Source organism: Microcebus murinus, chromosome 16 (assembly GCF_040939455.1).
Source record: "Microcebus murinus isolate Inina chromosome 16, M.murinus_Inina_mat1.0, whole genome shotgun sequence".
NCBI classification, from domain to species: domain Eukaryota; kingdom Metazoa; phylum Chordata; class Mammalia; order Primates; family Cheirogaleidae; genus Microcebus; species Microcebus murinus.
In genome coordinates, this window is record NC_134119.1 from 58509584 (window position 1) to 58525463 (window position 15880).

The 15880-nt window shown below is 46.8% G+C and overlaps 1 protein-coding gene across 5 annotated transcripts in view; it reads left to right on the forward strand.

Moving 5' to 3' along the window:
• GARRE1 (granule associated Rac and RHOG effector 1) overlaps nucleotides 1–15880 on the forward strand; it is a 64339-nt gene that overhangs the window by 45761 nt on the left and 2698 nt on the right. For all 5 annotated transcript variants that reach the window (XM_012775125.3, XM_075992984.1, XM_012775126.2 and 2 more), the window contains 6 exons: nucleotides 558–655; nucleotides 7212–7337; nucleotides 7598–8631; nucleotides 11361–11526; nucleotides 12329–12466; nucleotides 15474–15552. In XM_012775125.3, the coding sequence (XP_012630579.1) occupies nucleotides 558–655; nucleotides 7212–7337; nucleotides 7598–8631; nucleotides 11361–11526; nucleotides 12329–12466; nucleotides 15474–15552 (1641 nt within the window). The remainder of the gene's footprint in view (nucleotides 1–557; nucleotides 656–7211; nucleotides 7338–7597; nucleotides 8632–11360; nucleotides 11527–12328; nucleotides 12467–15473; nucleotides 15553–15880) is intronic.

The following is a 15880-nucleotide window of genomic DNA, read 5'->3' on the forward strand; positions in this document are numbered from 1 at the left end:
AGTCTCACTTTTGTTGTCCAGGCTAGAGTGAGTGCCGTGGCGTCAGCCTAGCTCACAGCAACCTCAAACTCCTGGGCTCAAGCGATCCTCCTGCCTCAGCCTCCCGAGTAGCTGGGACTACAGGCATGTGCCACCATGCCCGGCTAATTTTTTTTTTTATATATATATCAGTTGGCCAATTAATTTCTTTCTATTTATAGTAGAGACGGGGTCTCGCTCTTGCTCAGGCTGGTTTTGAACTCCTGACCTTGAGCAATCTGCCCGCCTCGGCCTCCCAAGAGCTAGGATTATAGGCGTGAGCCACAGCGCCCGGCCTTGTTTGTTTTGTTTTGTTTTATTTTTTAAGATGGGATCTAGCTCTGAAGCATTATTGTATCCAGTCATCTTTATTAATTGCTGTTATCTTTTGGGGCCCCTGACTGGCCCTGCTTACCATAACTGTTCTGCCAGGGGAATCATTCTTGCTTAAGTCCTCAGCATTGATAGGCTTAGTTAGGTATTGGGTTTGTTTGTGATCCATTTTCTTCTCTGAATGCTGGTTGTTGTTTTTCTGTTAGGTGGTAGTCGACACAGCACAGATTGAAAATAAAGAAGCCTACGCCCCCCAGATCAGTTTAGAAGGCTCCAGAATCGTGGTTCAAGTCCCGTCCACATGGTAACGTGACTCTTACTTTAACAGAAGCTTAAGCTCTGGTTGAAGTTTTCACATCTTTGAAATGATTGCTTTTTGAAAAAACAAACCACATGCTACACGTGCAGGTTTATAGGCAGCAGTGTATGTTACTGGCATGTGTCATGATTATTGGTCCACGATGAGGAAGCTGAGATGTCTGAAAAACAGTCTTTTTAACCATGATGCAACTAAAAATATTACATACTCTTGGATCATTACAAGCAGCATTATCTTTATTACTAAGTCTACAGCTCTTTTTTTTTTTCCTGTTTGTTTTTATAAGCTAAGGTCTACAGCTTTTAAACATAGTGTATCATTTTTCTAAGTTACCCAGTGTTTCTTTAAAGGTGTGTATAGAACGTAGAATTCCTTCTCCTCCTCTGTTCCAACTACAGCCTTGATGATCTTGAGCTCATGTGTCGCACCAGGGTCTGCGAATTTGGGATGAACTGAGCCATTTTTAGTTATTTATATTTGTAACACTTGTATTAGAGAAAGGATTATTTTTCATTTATATTTTTTTAAGAAGCTCCTATAAATCAGTAAGAAAATGGGCAAGGGACATGAACAGGTAAGTCAGAAAAGAAGACATATGATCAACAAATACATGAAGAAAATGTGTAACTTCACCTAATAATTAAAGAAAAACAAACTAAAGGAACTATATGATACCATAGCCCAAAATAGTGTTAAATTGTTTTAGAATAAGAATACTATATACTATGACAATACTGGTTTGGGTCAGACTGTAAAAACAGGCAAATAGGTTATTGAATAGAGAATAAATACAGCCTTTCTGGAGGATAGTTTATTATATCAGAAGCCTAAAATAAGGGATATAACCTCAGCAATTGCATAATTTCACCTCTAAGGCTTTGTCCTTATGATGTTACAGATTCAGCTATAAGGATCAGCACCATAGCTTTATTAATAAGCAGTAAATGGCTGGGCATGGTGGCTCAAGCCTGTAATCCCAGCACTTTGGGAAGCTGAGACAGGAGTATCGCTTGAGAACAGGAGTTTGAAACCAGCTTGGGGAACACAGCGAGACCTCACTCTACAAAAAAATTCAAAAAGAAGGCCGGGCGCTGTGGCTCACGCCTGTAATCCTAGCTCTTGGGAGGCCGAGGCGGGCGGATTGCTCAAGGTCAGGAGTTCAAAACCAGCCTGAGCAAGAGCGAGACCCCGTCTCTACTATAAATAGAAAGAAATTAATTGGCCAACTGATATATATATAAAAAATTAGCCGGGCATGGTGGCGCATGCCTGTAGTCCCAGCTACCCGGGAGGCTGAGGCAGAAGGATCACTCGAGCCCAGGAGTTTGAGGTTGCTGTGAGCTAGGCTGACGCCATGGCACTCACTCTAGCCTGGGCAACAAAGTGAGACTCTGTCTCAAAAAAAAAAAAAAAAAAAGTCAGTGGGCTGTAGTGGCACACACCTGTAGTCCCAGCTACTTGGGAGGCTGAGGCAGGAGGATCGCTTGAGCCCAGGAGTTTGAGGGTGCATTGAGCTATGATTGGGACATTGCACTCAAGCCCAGGCAACAGAGTGAAAGCCTGTCTCTAAAAAATAAAATAAATGGGAAATAGTAAACATACATTGGAAGACATTTCCTATTAAAATTGTAATCTAGGTAAGTTATTATAGAGAAAATATTTAAATCATGAAGAATAGGTAGAGATGTAAGAAAGAGAGACACTTGGTACCTACAGGGACTAAAATAGTGGGTGAGTAACAGGCTGTATTTAAACCACTTATTCTTTAAACATGAGAATACAATTCTGCTGAAGGTGTTTAGACCCTGTTGATGTATTAAGTAAGAATGGCAGTTCACTTTGTGTTCCCAAGCCTGCCTTCTGTGAGTACTCCCCAACCAAGATTTTTTTTTTTTTTTTTTTTTTTTTGGAGACAGAGTCTCGCTTTGTTGCCCAGGCTAGAGTGAGTGCCGTGGCGTCAGCCTAGCTCACAGCAACCTCAATCTCCTGGGCTCAAGCGATCCTCCTGCCTCAGCCTCCCAAGTAGCTGGGACTACAGGCATTCGCCACCATGCCCGGCTACCCAACCAAGATTTTAATTTATTGTTGGGATGGTATATTGTGTCCCGAAATTAATGGTAATTTATAAGTATTCATTTCTGTCAAATAGTTAAACAAAAGCTCACTTTTCTGTAAGATTTTTGTGTTCCTAAATTCTTAAGTTGTTTTTCCAATTCAAGTTTTCATTGAAAAATATTAAACTTACTTAGGATTCTCATTTTGAAGCAAGCAGTTTGAACTTTTGGCTAGCTGAATAAATATAAACAGCTAGTACTAAAACGGTTAACATTTCAGTTTACTTCCAAAACTCACCCTGTGGTGATTTCCTTAGTAATTCATTGCACCTCTGAGAAAAAGACCTTGTAGACTCATTCCTTGCAGAGGCTCCCTCTGCTGGCTGCTTTTGGTAACAATGTAAAATTTTAGTGTCTTGTTTTGTTTTTGTGGGTGTGTGTGTGTTTGTGAGACAGGGTCTCACTCTGTCATCTGGGCTAGAGTATAGTGATGAGATCATAGCTCACTTACAACCTCAAAGTCCTGGGCTCAAGTGATTCTCCTGCCTCAGTCTCCTGAGAAGGTGGAACTGTAGGCGCACACCACTGTGCCGGGCAATTTCTTTTTATTTTTTGTAAGGACAGGGTCTTGCTGTTGTCCAGGCTGGTCTTGAACTCCTGCCTAAAAGTGATCCTCCAGCCTCAGCCTCTCCAAGTGCTAGGATTACAGGCGTGAGCCACCGTGACTGGCCTGCAAAAGTTTAGTTTTTTGTTTCTTTCAAATTACAAAACACTTGGGATACGCTGCCAAGTAAAGAAAAACAAAACAAAACACATTACAGGCCGGGCGCGGTGGCTCACGCCTGTAATCCTAGCACTCTGGGAGGCCCAGGCGGGCGGATTGCTCGAGGTCAGGAGTTCAAGACCAGCATGAGCAAGAGTGAGATCCCGTCTGTACTAAAATTAGAAAGAAATTAATTGGCCAACTAATATATATGGAAAAATTAGCCGGGCATGGTGGTGCATGCCTGTAGTCCCAGCTACTCAGGAGGCTGAGGCAATAGGATCGCTTGAGCCCAGGAGTTTGAGGTTGCTGTGAGCTAGGCTGATGCCACCGGCACTCACTTTAGCCTGGGCAACAAAGTGAGACTCTGTCTCAAAAAAAAAAACACAAAAAACAAATTACAGAATACTGTATGTGCTTATTGGGAAGAACTCAAACAGAAGTGATTGCTTTACTCCACCTTCAGAAAAATGATAGTTAGCAAAGCAAGTCAAGAATTTATTATGTGCTTTGCTTTTAGTGTCTAGCTGCCAGATATGTTTTTTTCCCCAAACAGTAATACCTTACTTGTTTAAACTGTCATATTTTTTGTATTTAAGCTATTTATCCATTCTTTCCTTCAACAACTATTTGCTGAATACCCACAGTGGGCCGGACGCTGTTCTGGACTCTGGGAAGTTAATCATGAGCACAACAGGAAAGGGTCCCTGCCCCTGGCAGGGCTGTCTCCACAATGGAGAGGGGGGCGGGGCAGCTGATGAGTGTAAGAGATGAGTCCAGACGCCGGCAAGCCTGTGAAGGAAATAAGAACAGAGTGACAGTATGTGACAGAGAACAATTAGGGCTGAGATGGGGAGGCCAGTCAGGAGGAGCCCTCTGATCTGAGAGGAGCTTGCCGTGCAGAGGGAAGGCGGGGAAAGTGTTCCAGGCAGAAGGAGCAGCAGGCGCCAGGCCTGGGGAGGGGCTGGCTGGCTGTAGGTGTGGTGGGTGCTGAGAACGCGGGGAGTCGGAGAAGTCAAAACATGCAGGGCCTTGAGGGAACTGGGTTTTTATCTTAAGAAGAGGTAGAGAGTTTAAAGCTAGTCTTGGTGATTTGTCAACAGAATGGGTGTAGTCTCTTCAAGGGCATTTTATTGATCAGCTCTCGAGACTGATGAACAAAATAAAAATGCCAATAAATTGGTTTTCCAGAAAGGGAATCTGTCATCAGATAGTATACTACTGCTTTCTGCATGACCAGCAATGCTTTTCTAGTGGGCAAACACGTGACAAGCCATCTTACAACCAGAAGTCGGCTTGTGAGCACAGAACAACTGTGTCCTATAATCAGGGATTCAGGCTGAGAGAACTGTGGGCGCTGAGCCTGAGCTAGGTTCGGCGGCCAAGAGCCCCTCCTAGGTGTCCAGGGTCTGATTGGGCACTGACAGAGCTTGTCTTGTCGCTCACCTTATCCTGTGCTTCTGAGACTGGCCAGCTCTCATCTCATCCTCAGACATATTTCCTCTCAACCAGAGTCACGTTGGGTAGTACTGCTGCCTCTTCAGGGTGACTTCACAAGCGTTGATTCCGCCATTTAATGCCCAGAGTGCCCAGGAAGTGGCAAACATCTTCCTGGTGGGCCTGTGCTGTTCAGACAGTTCTGTGGCTCGGGAAAGGCCTCTTGATGGAGACTGGAGCTCAGGGTAAGGTCTCGGCTGGCGAAGGAATTCAGTAGTGTAGGGAGGTCTGTAGAGCAGCAGTACTCCAGGGAGAGAGAACAGAGGCCTTGGCAGAGGGGACCAAAAGGGAGGTGCCAGGGAGGTGGGAGGAAATTGAGCAGGTGTGGGGCCATCAGATCTAAAGAAGACGGTGTTTCCAGGAAGAAAGAAACATTGTAGACTGTTGCTGACAGGTTGAGTAAGGTGGACAGAGGTAACTGACCTGTGATTTTGGTAAGATCTAAGGTGGATAAAAGCTATTTTAGCGGCGTTAGGGGATGAAAGCCTGATCAGAGTGGGGGGAGGAGAAGGAGGAGACAGCGTGTCTGGCTAAAGTGGGGAGTAGAGAAGTGGGGCAGCATCTGGAGGGGGATGTGGGGCTAAGAGAGGGTGATTGTCAGCCTGGTTCGTTTGCCAGAGGGATAACGGGAGAGATGGGTGATCCCAGATGCTTGGGAGGGCAGAGGGCACATAGCGCCCAGGGCTCAGGTGCCAGCCTGCGGCAAGAACGGGGCACGTCTTGCGTTAGGACGGGAGTGCAGCAGGATATGCAGACACAGATGCAGGTGAACCGGTGGAATTAGTGGTGAGGGGAGATGAAATAGCTGTCATCTGCTCGCGTGCATTTTCTGAGTTCAGTGAGAGTTGAGATAGGAAAGAATCGAAGATGTGACAGGGATATCAGACCCTTGAGGATGAGAGGTGAAATCTTCATCTTGGAAAGGAGTAAAATCAGTTTATGGGAAGCCCATGTTCGTTGCTTGCCTGAAAGTTTTGGTGAGTCCAGATCGCAGACCATGAGAGTTTTTTTTCCCTCTACTGACTCGCAGTTTCTTAGGTGTAGGTGTGAAGTGCTGTAGAGGAAAGGAGGGAAGGAGTAGATGCCCCAGACCATGGAATCACAGCAGGGCGGAGTTCTGGTGTTGGACAGGGACAGGGCACTAGGGCCCCCGGAAGGCAGCCCCTTCACTGAGTCTTTCTCTCCCTACTAGACTCTAGATGGAAACCAAAACCATTTTCCTGCACTCACATGATACTTCTGACACCAAATGTGGGTTTTCCACACCAAGCAGTTCTCCAATTTTCTGTGGACACTGGGTATCCTACAATCTAATTCTGATACTAACTACCCAGAGTTAGTACAGACCCCACAGGTTAAGGGCCAGTCTTAGAAGACTGCTTCCCACTTTAGATGCCAATAACAAGTCTTAGGTTGTCACCTGATTTCTGACCAACCATCTATAAATTGGGGGGTTCCCGTAACCGCCTGCTCAGGTTTGATAGTTTGCTATAAAGGCCCCCCGAACTCAGGGTAACATTTACTTACATTTACTGGTTTATTGTAATACGAAGGACATTACAGCAGATACAAATGAATAGCCAGATGAAGAGGTGCATAAGGTAGAGTATGTGGAAAGGGCACAGAGCTCATGTGCCCCCTCCTGGTGTGTCACACTCCCAGCAGCTTGATTTGTTCACCAGTCTGGAAGTTCTGAGGACCCTGTAGTTTAAGGATTCTTATGGAGGCTTCATCATGTAGGCGTGATTGATAATTAACTCAATCTCGGGCTCTCCCCTCTCCCCTCCCTGGAGGATGGGGAGGATGAGGCTGAAAATCCAAAGCTTCTCATGATGGCTTGGTGTTTCTGGTGACCAGCTCCCATCCTTAAGCTACCCAGGAGCCCATCAAAAGTCATTGCATTAGGGAACAAAACATTCCTGTCACCCCAGAAATCCAAAGGTTTTAGGAGCTCTGTGACAGGAACTGGACACAGAGACCAAATAGATATTTCTTATGTCACAAGAAAGGCCCTATTGCCCTATCCTAGGCCCTATTGCTTCCTCCTCCTCTTGCAGAACAATGAGTTCCAACGTTAGCCCTGTTAATCTCTAGATGTTCTTATAATTATTGAATTTTTATTGGGTGCCAAAAGTACATAAAAGTTGCAGCCTTCTCTGTGAGGCCTGCTTGAAACACCTTTGCAGAGAAGTGCAGCCAAAACAAACGCAGCCTGGTTTGTGCCTAGGTGCCTGAAAGAAGATCCTGCTACCATGTCGCTCCTGCAGAGAAGCCTTGATCCTGAGAAGACCCTGGGCCTGGTGGATGTGCTCTACACTGCTGTGCTGGACCTCAGCCGCTGGAGAGCAGGGAGGTCGGTGTCTGTGCCGGTCCCTTGCGTGGGTCGTGTGAGCGGTTTGCACTTAGGTCCATACCCAGGGACGATGGTACAGAGTGCACGTTCTCAAACCCTTGGGTATTCGTTTATTTATCTATAAAGTAAGAGAACCTGATACCAACTAGAGAGGTCTGTCTCGTTTTCAAAGTCTTTCTTAAATAGAAAGATGTCCATTTTATTCTCCAATTTGTATGTTTGTCCTTTTTTTAAAATAAATAAAATTTCTATTTAAATAGGGAACAAGCTTTACCCTGCATACAGATCCAGCTTCAAAGGGAGATCTGTGACTTTGGGAATCAGGCTGACCTGCCTTCTGGAAATGGAAACAAATCTTCGGGTGGCCTGCAGAAGACATTCTCCAAACTGACCTCCCGGTTCACCAAGAAAGCTTCGTGTACCAGCTCTAGCAGCAGCACCAATTATTCCATCCAAAGTACCCCTTCCAAAAGCATCTTCATAGCTGGGTGTTCAGAAGAGAAGGCCAAAATGCCCGGTAACATTGACGCAAGGTTACAAAACATTTTGAATATTGGTAATTTCCCTAGGACTACAGACCTTTCCCAGTCAGCTCAGAATTCCAGTAATCCAATGGCCAATGGTTTTCTCATGGAGAGACGTGAGACCTTCCTGCACGGGGACGATGGCAAGGACGAGAAGGGTATGAACTTACCAACAGATCAGGAAATGCAAGAGGTAATAGATTTTCTCTCAGGCTTTAACATGGGCCAGTCACATCAGGGCTCTCCGTTGGTGACAAGGCGTAATTCTGCTGCCACAGCCATGGGGACTGAGCAGAAGGCAGGAGCCATGCAGCCGCAGCAGCCGCCGCTGTCAGTGCCCCCACCACCACGGCCACCCCAGGCGGGGGCACACACACCTCTGACACCCCAGCCGGGCCTGGCACCTCAGCAGCAGTCCCCAAAGCAACAGCAACCCCAGGTCCAATACTACCAACACCTACTCCAACCCATTGGATCGCAGCAGCCCCCACCCCAGCCTCGGGCACCCGGGAAGTGGGGACATGGCTCATCCCAGCAGCCGGCACAGACCGTTGGGGCAGGTCTGTCTCATCTTGGTCAGTGGCCTGGCATATCGGATCTCAGTTCTGACTTGTACAGCTTGGGTCTGGTGAGCAGCTATATGGACAACGTGATGTCGGAGGTTTTGGGACAGAAGCCGCAGGGACCTAGAAATAATACCTGGCCAAACCGTGACCAAAGCGACGGAGTCTTTGGAATGTTGGGAGAGATCCTGCCTTTTGATCCTGCAGGTATGTGAGGCCTCCTCGCCCCTTTAACCACTTCACCACGAATTATAATTGCTCAGGACTTTGTAGGGCCTGTCTGCCACAGTCTTACCTGAGAAGGTTAAATAACTAACCCCTCTTTAAGACCCTTTCGCACTGTGAGACAAATGTGGGCAGGTCTAGCAAGAGTGGGAAGCAGTGAGGAGAAAGAGCCTGAGAATGTAAGTGCTACTGTTTTTCCCATGTTTTAGAGAACAGAAGTTCCGGAATGGCTCAACGTCCCATAGTTCAAGTGGGCTCCCCTCTGGGCCCTCCTATTCTTGGGAGCTGTGGGGCACTTTTTCCCTGACGAAATAATCTGTTCTCTTGATTCTTTTATTTATTTATTTTTATTTTTGCCTAAACTGTAGGACCTGTGAAAGGTGGTAGAGACCCTCCTGCCTCATGAAATATACCTTCTCCTGGCTTAGACAGTGTCAAGATACCACCAGGGTCATCTTAAGAAATCAGAGAAAGAATTTAGAAACAAAACAATAAACTAGGAAGAGGAATTAGGGGAAAAAGCCCAAGTTAAATAAATTAAAAAGAAAAATACAGTAGAAATTAATAGTCTAAAAGGAAGGTCTTTGAAAGACCAGTGATATAGATAAATCAGTTTATTATGAGCATGATTAAGAGAAAGCAAATTAGGAAATAGGAGAAATAACTACAAATATAGGAATTAAAAGCAATTTAAGAGAGTGCATGGTGGCTCATGTCTATAATCCTAGCAATTTGGGAGGCTTAGGCAGGAGGATCGTTTGAGGTCAGGAGTTTGAGGTTGCTGTGAACTAGGCTGACACCATGGCACTCTAGCCTGGGCAACAGAGTAAGACTCTGTCTCAAAAAAAAAAAAAAAAAAAGGCTCATCTCTTTGCTTATAATAGAATTGAAAAAACTTCCAGAATTAGTAAGAGAATCTGATAAGGTAGGTAGACGCAAACTCTTTTATCTAATTTAGCAGAAGGCATGCAGAAGTCGAAAATATATTCCATTTATGGGAGAATACAGTGAAATATTGTAAATAAGTATAACAAATATTTTTATAAGCTAATCCCACCAGAAGAGGAAATTCCTTGCTAAAACACCCCAGCATTAACTTTTAAAGGAAGGATATGTCTTCTAAAAATTATGTCTTCTAAAAATTCCTCATGCTGCTGCTCCTACTTTCCAGTTCTTGCTCACCTTGGGTGGGTGGGTGTAGAAAACCTTGTACCTGGACCCCTGGGCCACAAGAAGGGTAAACAGTTCTGCCCTGCTACGAAAGAGCAAGCCCCCCTGGCTGCCACCAACTGGGGGAGGCATGGCACGTTTTCTCAATTGGTGATAAATGGTGTGTACATTTTTGGATAATCATGTTACTAAATCCAGAGTATAAACAGTGTTTGGCAGAATTTCACCATACTTGACCTCTGTCGAGACCCTGACAACTCTTATGTCTTTAGCCTACAAATCCTTTTTCTGACCCCCAAGTCCTTGATGTAGCCTAATATAGACTCCTGCCCCCCGCCCCTCACAAGAGCACAAGACCTGCACAGTCCTTTGTGCTCCTCTGGGCAGGTGAATTAGCGAAGGCGCCCTCTAGTGCCCCCTCTGAGCAGGCAGACTGGGGGCGTGGCCTGACTAACTGGTATCAAGCCCTTGACTTCAGCCCATGTGCTCTCCCCTGGTCTGGGCATCTTTGTGCAGTGCACAAAGGACATAGCCATGGTCCTGTGACAGTGCCCTAAGAACAAGATGATAATGGGATTGCGCCCTAGTATCCTTCCCAATTTGAAGCTAAAAAGTAGGCACTACTGAGTCCTATTTGATTGGTGATCCATAGATGCTTTCCTCCCATATCTTTTTGTTTGACATTTTCTCTAAATGCCACCTGTGCTCCTTTTCTCCCCCTTGTACTGCCCTGCACATCCTTACTCAGCTCTGTCCAGTATATGTCCAGCCACCTCTTAAAGCATTCTGAAATCTCATCTCATTCTTTGCTGGTCTTACTATCTTCAGACAGAATGAGCAAGTCTCCTGTCCAATATCAAGGAAAATACTCGATCAAAGCTTGGCTCAGGGCTGGGCATGATGGCTCATGCTTATAATCCTAAAACTCTGAGAGGCAGGAGGATCATTTGAGCCCAAGAGTTTGAGGTTGCAGTGAGCTATGATCATGCTGCTGCACTCTAACCAGGGTGATAGAACGAGACTCAGTCTCAATTAAAAAAAAAAAAGCAGCTTGGCTCAAGTAGGAACAGTATATATCCGCTATCCGGCTGGTGCTGATGCTTTGATAGCTTTCAGTTGTCAGTTAGCCAAAGTCATCATCTAATCTTCTGAGTTGTTACCTAATAACTCTAGGTGCATAGCACCAAGACACTGGATAATTTTAAAGTAACTAGCATTTGTCTTTAAAATCTGGTCATGGATAAATCAAATCATTTTTCTGTCTTTCATACTCAGCCTGCCTCTGTCCTGGGCATAACGTTTCCTGACAGCCCTGTCAGGAGCACATACCACGCCCCAGCTTCAGACCGCTGTGCTGCTGAAAGCCCTATCTCACTGTAGCAGGGTGCTGGGCAAAGCCTGCACCACCTCTGTGGGCCGCAGGCCTGGCCGCTCCTTCCCACTTCCACTCTATGTGTGACCAGCACTTTCTCGGCGGGTAGGGAAGGAACCAAGAGGCCAATTTGGCCCCAAACCCTGTTTGTTCCTTTGTCTCAACGCAGTGGGTTCAGACCCGGAGTTCGCACGCTACGTGGCAGGAGTGAGCCAGGCAATGCAGCAGAAGCGGCAGACCCAAACCGGTCGCCGTCCAGGCAACCCCCGGGGCAACTGGCCACCCATGGACGACGCCCACCGGACCTGGCCTTTCCCGGAGTTCTTTACAGAAGGGTGAGTGCTGGGGTCCAGCAGGGAGGCCGAGAGTGGGACTTGGGTGTCCCCCATGGGGCCTTACGAGCAGAGAGGCTCCTTGGCGTTTGTGCATTCTTGTTAGGCAGTTCAGTTTCAAGCCCCCACGTGAGAGAGTGACACGTAAGTCTGCAGGGGATCAGAGTTCTGTGACTGACTGTAAGATGCCAGGTGGCGTGATGTGTCCCTGTGGACACACCATTGGTATAAATTCGTAATTTCCAAGACAGATTCTTCAGCGCTAGACAAGGATATTATTTGATGGTGTTTGTAAAGTAATTGTATGTTTAACATAGTCTTTATATTGAAATGAGTGTGGCTGTGAAACCCATGTGATTTATGGGATGCTATCAGGGTACCCTACAAAAAGCAAAGGTTTATGGTTCAGATTCCAGTATATTGGGAGAATTATGGATTTTTATCATAAACAAAACTGGGAATTTTTCACATCTTATATTGCTACCTGGTTAATAAATCTGGATAACTTAAAGACCATCTCAACTTTTTGTTTTCTCTAAAGTAAATTTTATATACAAACTACAGGCTTCTTAGAGGAATAAAGGGAAGTGATGAATATGTATTGCTTTTGAAATAAGGGAAAGGAAGAAAACCTTAAGTTTTTAGAAGGGAGAGACAGACCACTGTTTGGGTATGAGATGAGGACAAGGTAAGGACTGCTCTTTTAGGGCTGGGGTGGAGGGTTGGGGCTGGCCTCGCGTCTGTCCAGCCAGTGGCCAGGCTGGCTGTGGGAGGCCCTGGACCAGCTTCTCTCTTTGCCTTTCAGGGATGGCCTGCACGGCGGCTGGTCAGGTGCTCAGGGAGACTCCGCCAGCTCGAGCGATGAGACGTCCTCGGCCAATGGAGACAGCTTGTTCTCCATGTTTTCAGGGCCTGATCTCGTTGCTGCTGTCAAGCAGAGAAGGTAAGAAGAGATTTCTAAACCAAGGGGAGGACAGAAGGGAGTGTGAATGTGACCTATTGTTTACTCCTCTGGGAAAGTCAGGAACCCAGTCGCTCCCAGTCTGCCTCGTGTCCTAGAGGTAAGAGGAGCTCTTCCGTACTACCTGGCCGAAGGGTTGTCCACGAGGAAGAGCTGGCCTCATTTTCTGAGGCCTCTGTGGGGCCACCACGAAGGCTTGCAGCCCAGATGACTCAACATTGGGTTGAGTTTTTGCTGGCATAACAGCCTTACCGTAGCCCAAAACACCAGCATGATGGGTGAGGGAGGGTTCAGGAGACAGGGTCTGCCGGTGCTGGCCTGTGCCTTGCAGGAGGCAGCCCTTTCTTGGGAGGAGCAGGGCCAGGACAACCAAGTTCTCACTTGGACTCACCAGTAGGCTCTGGAACCCCAGACTAGAGCCTGGCCCTCTCTGACCCTCAGATTTTTTGTCATAGGTGGTACTGGATAAAATGACCTCTGAATGGTATTCTGAAGTTGAAAAAAGGAGTAATATAGCATATTCAGATCTAAGAAGGTTTCAAAAGTAGTCACAAAAGTTAAAATGAGCTCTGAACTAAGAGAAGAGTTTGGCTAGAAAGAAGCAGACAGACTGCTGTGAATGTGAGGAAGCCAAGTCCAGAGGTGGCAGAGTAAGGGACACAGGCAGGCATGGAGAGCACACCGGGCTCCCCAGGCAGCAGAAGTCATGCCGTGGAGTGGGAAGGGAAGCGCAGTGCACAGCTGCGTGTGCCAGGGTCAATCTTCACTGGATGGGCAGTAGGGCGCAGGTGCATACAGATGGAAGGGTCCCTGAGTTGAGGTACACAGAGTAATAAAGGAGTGATGACTGCAATTGACCACTGGCCCGAGTTAGGGTGCTCTCTGTAGGCCAGGCCCTGGCCTAGGCACTTTACATACATTTTTTTTTTTTTTTTTTTTTTGAGACAGAGTCTCGCTTTCTTGCCTAGGCTAGAGTGAGTGCCGTGGCGTCAGCCTGGCTCACAGCAACCTCAAACTCCTGGGCTCAAGCAATCCTCCTGCCTCAGCCTCCCGAGTAGCTGGGACTACAGGCACGAGCCACCATGCCCGGCTGATTTTTATATTATATATATTAGTTGGCCAATTAATTTCTTTCTATTTTTATGGTAGAGACGAGGTCTCGCTCAGGCTGGTTTTGAACTCCTGACCTTGAGCAATCCGCCCGCCTCGGCCTCCCAGAGTGCTAGGATTACAGGCGTGAGCCACCGCGCCCGGCCTACATACATTTTTTCCACTTAATTCTCACAACCACTCTATTTACTTGCTACATCTGCATAACATTACACAGACTGGGTGGCTTAAACAGTAGGTATTTATTTTCTCACAGTTATGGAAGCTAAAAGTGTAAGATCAAGATGTTGGCAGGGTTGGTTTCTTCTGAGGTCTGTCTCCTTGACTTGTCATGGCCACTTCTCCCTGTGTCTGAACATGGCCTTCCCTCAGCATCGCTGCGTCCTAGTGTTCTTATAAATCATACTGGATTAGGGCCTTGCCTAAGGACCTCATTTTAACTTAGTTTCCTCTTTAAAGGCCCAGTCTTCAAATACAGTCACATTCTGGAGTACAGAGGGTTAGGACTTCAACATATGAATTTTGGGAGTACACTATTCAACCCATAACAACCACCTTGTAAGTCCTACTTTATCCCCAATTAATAGGTGAGGAAACTGAGGCTCAGAGAAGTTAAATTCATTCATTCTTTCATTGAGTAGCACCTGTCATGTACCAGGCGCTGGTGGTATAGGCACAAACAAAACAAAGTCTCCTTCTTGGAATTCATATTCTAGTGAGAGAAGGCAGATTAAAAACAAAAACAAAAACAAACATTAAATAGGTTGGGTTGGGTGCTATGACAAAAAATACAGTAAGGTGTGAGGGAGGAAAACGTAGGGAACAGGTGGATTTTCTGGTTTCAGAAGGGTAGCCAAGGAGGCGCCCGATGAGCAGAGAGCTGAGCACAGTGAGGAGCGACTGGCCGAAGAGTGGTGTGGGGGGGGGAGGTGCGAGAGGATGACACGCAGGTGTTCAGCCTGAGCTGCTGGGTGTAGGGGTGCTGGGAACTGAGATGGGGGACCGCAGGAGGAGCACGTTTGAGTCGGGATAGAGTTTAAGACTTCTGGTTTAGACACGCGGTTGATTAGACATCTGAGAAGTCGCCTCTAGCCCCACTTGCGCAGAGACCGCCATCTGCCCACAGGAATGCTGGCTCTGATCCCGCTACACCCTGCCTTTTTTATTCAATGTTCATGTTGTTATAGTAGTAAAACTAATGGGCTTCTGGGGTTGTTTTCCCTTTTTTCTTTTCTTTTCTTTTTTTTTTTTTAGAGTCTCACTCTGTCACTTGGGCTAGAGTGCCGTGGCATCAGCTTCTAGCTCACAGCAACCTCAAACTCCTAGGCTTAAGTGATACTTTTTCCTCAGCCTCCTGAGTAACTGAGACTACAGACACTTGCCACCACACCTGGCTAATTTTTTCTATTTTCAGTTGGCCGGGTAATTTTTTCTGTTTTTAGTGGAGACAACATCTTGTTTTCACTCAGGCTGGTCTCAAACTCCTGACCTCAAGTGATCCTCCTGCCTCAGCCTCCCAGAGTGCTAGGATTACAGGTGTGAGCCACCGCAGCTGGCCTGGGCTTTTGTTTTTAAGTCACATATTGCCAGTACATGCTGAACAGCCAGTGTTTGTTGAATAAATTAACAGAAGGCTAAGGGTGGTGGACTCAGAGCAACTGAGAAAAGTCTGTCTTTATGCGTGCCGCCCACCCCTGCCACACCTGCCTGTGCTGGCTTTTTGGGAGTGCACCGTTCAATGCCGACTCCCCTGGACCCAGGGTCTCCCCGCCTAGAACCAGGGCCCAGAGACACCAGAGCCAAGCAGCGAGGGTGTCCCCTGCAGGTGGGCTGGGCAGGAAGCTGGGTGGTCACTGCTCTGAGCCCTCGGTTCTTTCAGGAAACACAGCAGCGGAGAGCAGGAGACTGGTACGCTGCCCTCGCCGCCTCTCCTTACTACGATAGAGGACGTGAACCAGGTACTGCAGGCTGGCTTGTGGGCGCAGACCACGGGCCAGTTTCCACAGCTCCAGCTTTAAGGGGGCCTCGGAGTAATGAGGGGTCCACTTTGTGGTGAATAACTTGTTTTTCTCATGATTTTTTTCTAAATGACTAGCTAGCTCAGCTGACTCAGAACCACATGTGGAGGAAGCTCGAGGGCTGTGCTGTCCACTATGATAGCCATTTACCACCTGTGGCTAAATAAATTTAAATGAAATACAAATAAAACTTTAGTATTGGACAGTGCAGGCAGAGAACATTGCTGTCACTGCAGGAAGTCTGTCGGACAGGCCTGGGGGGGGGTGA